Source organism: Mastigoproctus giganteus, chromosome 6, assembly GCF_048544385.1.
Source record: "Mastigoproctus giganteus isolate SK-2022 chromosome 6, ASM4854438v1, whole genome shotgun sequence".
NCBI classification, from domain to species: Eukaryota; Metazoa; Arthropoda; class Arachnida; order Uropygi; family Thelyphonidae; genus Mastigoproctus; species Mastigoproctus giganteus.
The window spans coordinates 162482147-162494634 of record NC_143580.1 but is presented as its reverse complement, the minus strand read 5'-3'; the positions used below and the strand labels follow the sequence as shown (position 1 = coordinate 162494634).

Below are 12488 nucleotides of genomic sequence, written 5' to 3'. Positions count from 1 at the left end.
GCAATTACTTCTACTCTTTCTAAAGTAATGGAGAAATCAATTAACCGCCAACTCTTAAACTACCTAGAAACCTTCCGTCTGATCAACGATCACCAGTATGGATTCCATCAGTGTCGATTCACTGGTGATATTCTGGCTTATGTTACACATTTATGGACTAATTCAATGGAAAGGTTCGATGAAACACAAGTAGTTGCTCGATATCTCAAAGGCTTTCGATCGTGTTTGGCATAATGGTCTTCTAAACAAGCTTCCATCTTATGGTTTGCCAACTGTTTTTAGTAATTGGGTATCCAGTTTTCTCTCTGATCACTCACTGAGGGTGATGGTAGATGGCTCTCTATCTTCTAACTTCTCCACTAATGCCTGTGTCCCCCAAAGTTCAGTTCTTTCTCTCACTCTTTTCCTCTTGTATATTAACGACCTTCTTCCATTGACTGGAAATCCTATCCATAGTTTTGTCGATGATAGCACATTTCATTCCACTTTCCATTTTGAGAAACCTTGCTCAGCTCAATCAGCTTCAACTTCTCGAATATCTGCTACCAATTCCTTAAATGCCAATCTCCAGGTAATTCTCCAGTGGGGCAAAGACAACTTAGATGATTTCAACCCTTCTAAAACTCAGTCTTGTCTTATATCTTGCAAAAAGGATTCTACTGCTTCTATGCTTATCTTTAGTGACACTCCGATTTCTAGGCAAAGTGATGTATCTCTTTTGGGGATTACCCTGACTTTTAATCTCTCTTGGAACAAGCACATTACAAATATTGCTTCCTCTGCATCTAAAAAACTTGGTTTTCTCTTTCGCTCTCAGCATTACTTTTTTTCCAAACAGCTGCTCACTCTTTATAAATTGCAAATCTGCCCTGCCATGGAATATTGTTCCCACATCTGGGGTGGTGCCCCCAAAACCTCTCTCAGGCTTCTTGATTCCATTCAGAAAAGGGCAGTTAGGTTAATTAATGATTTATCTCTAACAGTCTCTCCACTTGCTGTCTCATAGATGTACTGTTTCTGCTGCATGCCTCTTCTACATATACTTCCATGGGCACTGTTCTTCTGAATTGGCTTCTATAATTCCTGCTCCCTCTTTCAAAACAGTCCGAACACGTGCCACCACCAGCCAACATCCATTTACTGTCCAACTTCAAACTCGCAGAACCAACTTTTCATCTTCCTCGTTTATTCATTCAACTGCCATTTTCTGGAACAACATTCCTTCACACATATTTCCTGAAAATTACAGTCTATAGAAGTTCAAGTCCAATGTCAACAATTATCTTCTTTCATCTTCTCAATCTCTAACCCAAGCACAGTACTAAGTACTACAGGTTCTGATACCTCTCGTGTTTGGGGTTTACATAAAAAAAAAAAAAAAAAATATTATATTTAAAATTCATTTAAACATTTAAAACTTTCAAATTTTTTTTTTTGTGCTATTTGTAATTAAAGTAACCTATATCTTTCTATACATTAAAAAGTTTTCCTCCTAGTGATATTTATTTGAGCCAATGGTTGCAGACAGCGAGGCAATTACGTCACTACAAATGCAATTAATCATTGACAACTGCCTCCACAATGCTCACCAACCTCGTGGATGTGATTCTCTGTCTAACATTTGATGTTCCATTGTAACGTTTTTTGTATATTAATGAATATTTATAACTACTGTGGTTTAGTATTTTGTAAATATTTTAACTATTTCAGTTAAATATTTTACCTGCTCTTTCGGATGCATGTATTACGGAACCCGAAGCAAAAGGCCTTTTCCTAACTGACCTAGGTAAACGCAGGTAAATAATTACATAGTGATATAGTGGCTGAAGTCCAGTATAATATACACCAGCAGATACTTCGATGAAAGTGAGGAAGACAGTGATAATTGACAGTCGAAGGCACCTCCCTTTTCGAATTGTTTTGTTTTGTTGAGGAGGCAAGCTTAGTTTAGGTAGGGCATTTATCCCTCCATCCCAATGTTTTAAAATGGGAAAACGAGTTCCCAATTTAAAAACACCCTAGGCATATCAACCTAGGACAGTGGGCAGGAAAAGCAGTGGCATCTGCCAATCACTGCTTCGTTCCTGTCCGCTTGTCGAAATATAGGGATTAACTTGTCAATCACTGCTTTCCCAATATTTTGCTTGCTGCCATGGAGGGCATACACCATTCTGGATTTTTTACCATGATATTTATTCGACCTTGAGAATGCCACACACTACAAATGCCCAGGCAAATAATTACACAGGTCATTTCCTGATTAGATATCGACAGGTCTGCCTTTTAAGTAGAAAAGATTTGACTTACTCCGTATACCTCTCCATTTTACGTAGAAAATGCGTGTGCTGGGGTGGGCGAGCAAAGTGAGCAAAGTGAGCCCCCTAGTAACTATGAAAAAATACTTTATAACTGAGTAAATTATAGTTAAAAATGCAGTTAGTTTTAACATTCAGTTTGGAAAACTGAATATTCTTTCACATTGTAAATACCACCAACAAATGACTGGCTAGATGCAATTTCATCGCTTTCAGTATTTTTTCAATTCTGTTAGAGGTAAACCCAGTGGTGAGCTGTGAATATTTTAACAATGGGCTTGCAGTTTTGTCGACATTTTATTCTTCCTTTTTTACAACTAGGAAATATGATAGGTATATTTTTTCATAATAAAATTTTAATATTGCGAATAAAAAATAACACGAACTATTTCCCATATCAAAATTAATATAAAAAACTATCACAAAACATTCTAGAATATAAAACCCACTATTACATTAAAAAACAAACTATTCTAGAAAAGGTACACAAAAATCACAGATTACATGAAAAAAATTTACACAAATACAGGTAACCCTCGCTATTCGCGGGGGTTACGTTCCTGAGAAATGCCGCGAATACCGAAAACGCGAATACTGAGTTATGGCTCCCATAGTAATAAAGGGGTTCCGTTCCAAAGTATGAAATATATAAGAAAAACTAGTCTAAAATTTTGTCTATGTATGTATTATATGTACCTTCCTAATATGACTATATACATAGACAGTACATAGTGAAATGTAAGCATATGGCATCGAAATGAAAATAAGAAACAATTTAATATTAAATGTAATATTTATTAGAAATTTCAAACAAATCTTTCAAACCAGCGTCTTTGCTAGCTAAAAAAAAAACCTATCCCGCCAGTGCTATCACCAGTTTCGCTAAAGTGTTGATAAGGAGTTTTGCGTTTTCACGAATGATGAGTGAATTTAACGGAATTTTATTTTGAGTTCGGTCTTCTATCCACAGATTTAAAGCTTTTTCCATTTTTTCTAATTTAACATCACAAGTTACAGAGCAAATTTTTGAAGCAATTAGCGCGTTTTCACGGACACTACGGCGGATTTTTTCTTACGATTTCTTGATTGATCGTACCGTTGACTCATTGATTTTATAATGTTTTGCCACTGAGGAATTAGAAATTTTATCTAATAACTCAATTTTATTCGCTAATGTCATCACCTTCTTTGATATTTTCACATTTCTCTTGTTATTCGTAGTGATATTTTTGTAGGGGTTAGAAAGAACTTCTCCACAACAAAGTTACTTCTTCCGTTAACACACTCGAAAAAGTCTGTTTTTCACCGCAAAACGGTAGATTTATCACTTTTGTAAGCATATCAATTTATAAATTGATAAATTTATTCAATTTATAAGCATATAAATTAAAAGCAAACAACGAAACCTTCCATAACAAGCGCATAACACATATTGAACAAGGATTAGCGAGAAACATTCACGCTCGCGATTTTGTCACCCCTCTCCCCCACACCCACTGAGCGCTGTTTTGACCGGGAAAGATAATTTTAGCCACTCCCATGTTTTTTTATGGCGGAAAATATTCACGGCGCTTTAAAATTCACATTTTTTAGGTTTCATTTTATATTAAATCGGCGATCGCGAATACGCGAAACCGCGAATACAGATACCGCGAATAGCGGGGGTTTACTGTATTCAAGAAAAATTTAATCTAAAAATTGCTATACAATTTACTTCTTTATTAACATTTGTTGTTGATCTGCTTTCTCAATATCTGAGTGATGATAACAGAGGAGAGATTTGACGTAACGATCCAGATCAAATTAAAGCAATGGTTTTCCATTTAGATTTATGGTCATCATATCTGCAACGTTTTTAATTGTCAAAGATGTTCTTTTTATTGTTACAATATTATTCATTATGCTGAAATGCTCACTCAGCTTGAGCACTGGTAATTGCAACGGTTTCACGGATATTTCTTGCTTTTTTTTTAAATTAAAAAGGGAATTTCTCTTGATTTTAAAGATAAACTGTCTTCGATAAAATCTCTAAAATCATTAATTTTTCCATATTTTATTAGAAAACTTAATTTTTTTATTTGTTTTTTACCCTCTTGCCATGGAGATGAAAGTTCTTCTATAGTCCATTTCCCGGTAGCATATGTTCAATTTCTTTCAATTCCTCATTGGCAATTATATCATTATTTCTTTATTTAATTTAAAATTACTCTGTTGTATTAATAACCTATCCTTAATGGATAAAACAATGTAGATTAATAACTTGTCACAAGGTAATTGTTTAATCGTGTTTCGGTTTTGATTCCTTCAAATTCTTTGACTTCAACATGCTCTCAATTTTAGCTTCAAAATTGCCTTCAGAATCTTTCAAATTATCAATTGCATTGATAGTTTGAATAATTCATGTATTCTGCTTTTACTATAGTGATGTCGCAAATTTGTAAAATTTCTGAAATGCAAGAGAGCTCCTGCAGGAAGTTTATCATTAGTGCTAAAAGATATTCCAGATTTAAAAGCTGGTCTAATAATTCTGAATATTCAACTTCTAATTCAAAATGTTTGCACAAAGTGGGATAATTCCTCCAAACCGCAATTGCCACCTGCAAAGTATATTCTGCCTATCAAGGCCCGAACCCACAACTGATTTTTATAATTTCCACATCAAGTTCCTTTGCAATCATCCTTAAATCGCATTGGTTTTTTGGAGATAGGAGATGTAATGCATATAGTTTATCTAGAAATATTTCAATATGATTCACTTCTTTTATATTTTTTATAGAATGCTAACTTCAAACAATGACCCAGGCAATGCCAAATAATGATGTTTGGAAATTATTGTAAAAGTCTGGTTGAAACACTGGTACTTTTTCACCAGCATTACAGACCACAGTAACCAAATCCAATAAAATTTTCTTCTAAATATTTTTTTAGAAAAACCACAGCTATTTAGAGCTGTAATTACATTAGCATGTATGTATTCTGTGGTTGTCTTTTCTAGTTCAATAAGATTATGAAAATCATAAATGGCTCAGCAAGTTCAACAAATAGGTAAAGAATTAAGACATTTATTTGGATAATGTTGTTGACTCATCAATTATTATGTAGATTTCGGAATTCTTTTCTATTACTTTAGTAAGGATTTCAGTTTTTATTTCTTATGAAATATGTTCAGCGATTCTAATGCCCAAAAATTTTGAATGCAACACAACTCCTATGTCAACACCATTTTTACTCTGAAATTCCAATTCAGCTGTCAAGTCAGACCCAGGCCGATTTTTTTTATAAGACTACACTGAATTAAAAATTTTGGTAGTTGTTCAAATTTATTTATCATAGAGTTTGTTAATGACATTTGGAAGCACATGCCTTTGTGATTCTTCATCTGTTTTTATCATCCATTCTTTTGAACCATGACAATGTTTTTCTTGTTCAACAGCCAAGTTTTTATATTTAACACAAACAGAACAACCTATGCCTAATTTTTCATTTTGGATGCATAACCATTTGTACTGAGTTTTAAAAAAAAAAATTGCTTGTTTCTCATTCCAACAATCGGGAAGTTGCTGTTCCGCTTCATCTAACATGATGATCATTTATAATATCCTCATTATCAACATTTGTATTCGTAGAATCATTTGCGAAATAACTTCACTACAAAACGTTTTCCATTACACTGGCAGAATCCGTAGAAGCAGATTTTTTTTTTTTTTTTTTTTTTTTTGTCCTTTACAAAAGAAAATAATAATAATAATAAATTGGAATGTCTTTCCATGGCTAATAAATTTTAAAACGACCTTTAAAAGAATATATATAGGCATAGATTTTGATTAATACTTGATAATAAACAATACACTTCCCCCAGGCATAGACACTCAATCAATTACTTACTTACTTTCTTTCTCTCTCTCTCACACAAACTTTTTGAACTTATATATTGCAGTTGGTTAATGAAAGTGACATTGGTTCACCTTAAAAGTTTACTTTCTATTTTTAGTACAAGTCAACATTATGTTTTTATTTATTATTGGTTAATAAATTAACCAAAGCAACTAATGCTATGAGGCATCAGTATAGGATTGGTCAAAAAATTAATACCACCAACATATCATAATTCATGGAAGTTCTGTTTTTGTATAGGTTATAGATCAGTTAACCACTGTTGTTTATTTATTTGTCAGACGTGACATCGTACTGTAAAACAATGGCAACATGATTAAGTATGGTAAAAAGAAAGAAGGTTGTCATGGATGGAAGTCTTTCAATTGCCAACACAAGGAACAAGTTTAGAGATTGGTATGATAAAGAGCATCCAAGTCAATTTACCATTCATTGCATTTACGAAAAATTTGTGCAAACAGGACAAGTGAATTCGTGAAACAGTGGACATTACAGAAATGTCAGGTGTTGTACATGTTCAGGAAGAAATTCTTAATAGACCACAGAAAGTCAGTGCCTAGATTACATATGGAAAGTGGTTTTTTCCTGGTGATCATTAAGCAGAATTCACCGCTTGAATCTGGGAATGAAACCATATCAGCTGCAGTTGATACAAGTAATTTCATAAAATTGTGCACGTTTTTTTGCAATGTCGTACCTAGAACCTTCTGTTCTAGGTATGACAGATTGGACTGCTTTGATTGGACTATGGGAAGTCCCTATGAACTGAGAGTACATGTGTGGGAGTCTCCTAAGGTAAACATTTGGTGTAGTGTTTTACAATTGGGAGGATCCCCCCCCTATGGGAAGTCCCTATGAACTGAGAGTACATGTGTGGGAGTCTCCTAAGGTAAACATTTGGTGTAGTGTTTTACAATTGGGAGGATTCCCCAATTGAGGTAAACATTTGGTGTAGTGTTTTACAATTGGGAGGATCCCCCCCCTATGGGAAGTCCCTATGAACTGAGAGTACATGTGTGGGAGTCTCCTAAGGTAAACATTTGGTGTAGTGTTTTACAATTGGGAGGATTCCCCCCCCCAATTTTTGAGAGCTCAATAGTCAATGCAGCATCACAACTGCAATTTGGTGAATTATTTGCCAATTTTCCACTAAGCATCGATCCAATAGTTACTTTTAACAGGAAAATGCACAACCACACTAATACAGAGCAGTTCGAAGGATTTTCAATACTAATTTTGGTAAACTATGGACTGGAAGAGGGAGGACCTTACCATATCACTGCAACTTATGGCTTTGGGAAATGGTTAAGAAGTGTAATTGTGCCATAAAACTTCTGTTTTAATGACATTAAAAAACTATTATTCCATGTTAGCTTCAGTATACCAAAAATATGCACAAATGATTGGTCAATCAACGTTAAACAGAATGCTTATACATGCACTAAAATACAGAGGAGAGCAGGCAGAAGTGCATGTTATTGATATGGTATACTACATAAAAACACAAAATTCTTCCCATTATAGTGGCTAACATTTTTTTTTTCCCTATCCAACTGCATATATTATGACATGAAATTGCATATATTCTGTGGATGATTTTCCAGTTTTCTGGTTAAAAAATCCAAGCTTCCAGGAGATGAAGCCTTCGAAACCTCACCTGAGACAGACTAACTTAGCCACATTACGGGGGTGGGGGAAGCCCATAAAAGTACATCAGTATTTTCACCAAGGTCTTTTCCACTAGGTATGGTGGGGACATTGCTGTAAATCAGAATGTGAGCAATTGTGCCAATCCAAATTGTGGTTGGCTCTTACCACCTGCTTCCGACCCGCTTTATTGATAAATGCAAATGTTTATGAAGGGTCAAAACTGTCTGTACTACTAAATTTTTTTTTCAGGAAATATACAGGCAATTACAAATGGATGAAAGATACTCTGTTGATTATGCTATGCCCACAAAGCATAATTTAAAAGTTATATTATCATTCACTACAGAGTCAATTATTAACTCAGTGCATATAGCTTGATGTATGAATAGTGAAATTCAGTAAACGGAATAATTTATCATTTATATTATCACAATCATGTTCAAGAAAAACAATTAGACAATTTCACTACTTAATGAATTTCTTGATAACATTGGATGTGGTAAAAACTTACAATACTCTGGAGAAATCATAAAGATGTAAGTTTTTACCACATCCTCACACAAACAGATCTAATTCACTGCTTTGTGAAATGGCCAATCTCAGAACAATTTGGTGATTCTCCAGTGGTTTTCTGGGTCTCTGTTTATCTAAAGGCAATCCACTATCTGGCACAACCCATTTTTGGGTGGGGCCTGATAATGGAATGCTGCACAACTTGATTTAGAATTATCTCTTCAGTGCTTCAAGATGACAATGGTCAAGGGAAAATGGTAAGTGCACCCATTTCCTCAATAGGCTGTTGGACTGTGACAAGAATGTCACATTTTTGAACACAATCTGTTGACAGAACAGATTTATAAATAACAGAAATTTTATAATATTGCAAAGTTTTACAATTTCTCACCTGGCTACTTCATAATGCACCCTGCTGGCAAAATTTTCTGGGGAGAACACCGCACAATGAACAAAGTAAAATCTTCACCAAGGAACAGGTTTTTGTTAAAGAAATTATTTTGACAAAGACTGTATTAGTCTGTGAAAATAATTTTTTCTCACCTATTCCATAAGCTTCAACTGCATAAATACAGATTATTTTTTACTGATTTTCATCTTATGGAGTTTACTGCATGCTTAATCTCTAAGTTTCACCCATATGGAAGTGTAAGTTTTACTAAAGAAATCTCGCTATAATGCATAAATTGAAAGTTATCAAGTGTATCTAGATTTTTTGGTGCACAATCATTTCCTGAGATTCCAACCTTTTCTTAAATCCAGAAGATAGAACTTTTTTTTTGTTTGAAAATTCCTGAAGTGATTTTTAAGATGCCGTATGAATGGAAGTAAGGAAGGTTTACTATTCTGCATAAATACTACTGCACTGTAGAAGTCGGAATAGATGAGGGAAAGAAAAGACAGACAATTAACAATATCACCTCATACTAGATTAAAATAATATAGCTCTATGAAAGTACTACCTCAATAATTAACCTAATTTTGTGTGTTAAGTTGTTTATTGGTTCATCTTGGATCATGTTGAGCCAGTTCATGGGCTGATTTGCAAGTTGTGCATGTGGAAAAATTTAGAATAAGTCATGGAAGGGTATCTTACTCTTGTCACCTGATATCGGTTCATTACAAACCCAACTGTAGAGACCATTAAAAATTCGTCTAGTTTCTTAAGGGATGTGAACCAAAATTTCTCCAAAGTCATAAAACCACTATAGTGTCAGTCAGCATAATTGATAAAACAAATATTCAGAAATTTGAATTTTAAAGGTCAATAATACATAATAACACATATACTTAAATTAATGAGAAACTATAAAAAACAAATTCACCCGATGGATTATACAATTATGATCTCAAAATACTATATATAAACTAGTTAAAAATTCCACCAAAATCAAGAGAATTAAAAGAGCATGTACTCACCATGCATAAATTCAAATAACTTATTCACAACAGTTTTTAGAAACTTCCAATGTGCTCGCAAAAATCTAGGATACTGACCAACAACATACATGATATTTGATGCAATGATAGCTTTATTGTCCTTTCCCCGCTTTTGTTCACATAATCCTAAGAGATCCTGTATTAGCATAAAAAAAAAAAAAAAAAAAGTGGAAAATATTCAATATGTATATATACATAGAGAGAGAAAAAAAGGTTCTTTAAATTTCTTAAGAAATTCAAATATTCAACTAAAGGCTAACCCATCAGTCTGCAAATGCAGACAATATATTTTGCTTATAGGAGAATGTGCGTTTGTTTTTCATATAACATTAATAAAGAGGAGTAATAATTTAATTCTGCTGCATGGAGGCTGCAGTCAATGAGGAGATGCAAAGGGGGGGGGGACCCATAATGAGCATATCTCCGTACCCCCACTTCATTCATGTATGCATGAATAGCTAACAAAATTTAATTAAATAGGAGTAGAGTTGGATAAAGAATATAATAGATCTTCATGGATTAAGGCACTTTCTAAGCACAGTCATGGCGTCAACCTGCAAAATTTATGTACTGCATATCAATGCAGAAACTTCAGAAATTATGCATCATTGATCAGGTGCCTCCGTAGCCAGGTGGGCAGGAGCAGCAGTGCGTAGCACATGCTTCTTGATTAGACCGGGGTTCAAGCCCATGCCCGCCAAATATGGAAGATGCAGAATGGTCAGGGAATGAACCCCGCATATCCCCAGAGCAATATGGCCTTAGTTGCTAATGCTCTTAAAAACCAAATAACAAACAAACAAACAAGCATCATTGACAAACAGCAATGATACAAACAGCAAATTCTTTGGGAACTTAGTGAGGATGATCTTGATTTAACCATGATATTCTAGGAAAGGAGACTATGCTCAGAGAAAGAACATTCGGGCTTTTGGAACAATTTTTCACTGATGAGACTAATAATAAATTGGGTAACGGGGCCCAATTCTTGGAGGGGGGGAGAGGGAGAGAGAGAGAAAATTTTGATATTTATAGAATGTAGCTGCATGCATTTTGGATAGCAGGTGGAATATATAGTGTCAAACAAGATAGTATTTCTGCTCATTGTATCCATAGTCAGAGAATGGGTTAAGGAAGGGTTCAACATCACTCTGGAAGGTAGAGACCAGTGAAACAGTTCATTATGATGCCCCCATCCCCTCCCACATTGATCTTTTAAACACATACTTGTGTGAATTTTAAAAAAAATATATGAAAATATACAATGCACACAATCTGGAAGATGAATTATCACTGCATACAGTGAGATTATGCCTCGAACAAGCCAAGCTGTTCTTCTGAGTTAATGTTTACATCGTTATGATAATATAAATGTTAGACATATCGAATATATTTTTAAACATATTTCCTATGGTTCCAGACTTATGCGACATCCTGCTGCAGGACATATTACTTCTAATGAATACACACACCATGTGAGTTTCCCCTATCAGCACCCTGAAGAATATAATAAAAAATGGCAAATCATCCTGTTTATTTATATATCTTTGGTGTTTATCACTCGAATGTGAGCAGGGAATTTTCAAAAATTCAGCACATTAACAACAACAAAAAAAGATGATTAAATTATTTTAAATTTGTATCTCCATTTGCCCATTTCTTATAATAATCTGTCCAAACCTTCCATAAATTTATTCAAAGTGGAGCCGCCTACACAACGCTAGGTGAACTTTATTCCAAAAATCAATTCGTTACTTTTTGGTAAATGCAAATCACTGCATGTATTCTGGAGCAACCTTTTCTAATTTAAATTTAGATCTACTGATTGCATCGTTTTAGATGTTTTGCATGCTTCTTAACCAAAAGCATCCCTCTACCCCCCCCCCCCCAACAACCCCCTTCTTCCATGCGTGTTCTTTCTGTACATGCATTCTGAATATCAGGGTGCACCATGTTTCTGTTATAACAATAATTAGCATAAATGACTTAACTTACACTTACTTCAAACAAATTTATTTATTACACTTCTACTGTTAGTGAGTGTGTAGGTTTGGTTAAATTATGTTCATGCTATATACTGTAGAAGGATTTAAATCAGATGTAAGGTTGAGATTAAGTAACAACAACAACAACAACAACCCCTGAGATATTGCACATGAAAAATAAATAAATAAATAAAAAATAACTGGAACACTGAAAAAACAGATGCACAAAACACTGAGATTTTCGTAAGCTGCATGGCACGAAAATCACAAAAAGGGAAAATTATATTATTCACACTGAACAAAAAAAAAGTTGTGTGAAAAGTGAATTAAATGAGGGATACCTGTATTCTTAAGGAATAATTATGACAAGATGTGCATGATCTTTATCAATTGATACTCATTTTAAGATTTTAATTGATACAACAGATTAAGTAACTACAATACCTGAGTACATGGGGGAAAAAATAATAAATAATAATGAAAAATAAATAAATAAAAAATAACTGAAACACTGAAAAAAAGGAGCACAAAAACTGAGATTTTCATAAGTTGCACAGCAGGAAAACCACAAAAAGGGAAAATTATATTATGCACACTGAACAAAAAAAGTTCAGAGTGAAAAGTGAAATAGATGAGGGATACCCGTATTTTTAAAGAATAATAATAATAACACCAAGATGTGCATGACCTT

At 34.1% G+C, this 12488-nt stretch overlaps 1 protein-coding gene across 2 annotated transcripts in view; it reads right to left on the bottom strand.

The window, feature by feature from the left end:
• Window positions 1-12488, bottom strand: part of emb (exportin-1 emb) — a 457135-nt gene that overhangs the window by 140761 nt on the left and 303886 nt on the right. For both annotated transcript variants that reach the window (XM_090376567.1, XM_090376568.1), the window contains one exon: window positions 9792-9948. In XM_090376567.1, the coding sequence (XP_090232693.1) occupies window positions 9792-9948 (157 nt within the window). The remainder of the gene's footprint in view (window positions 1-9791; window positions 9949-12488) is intronic.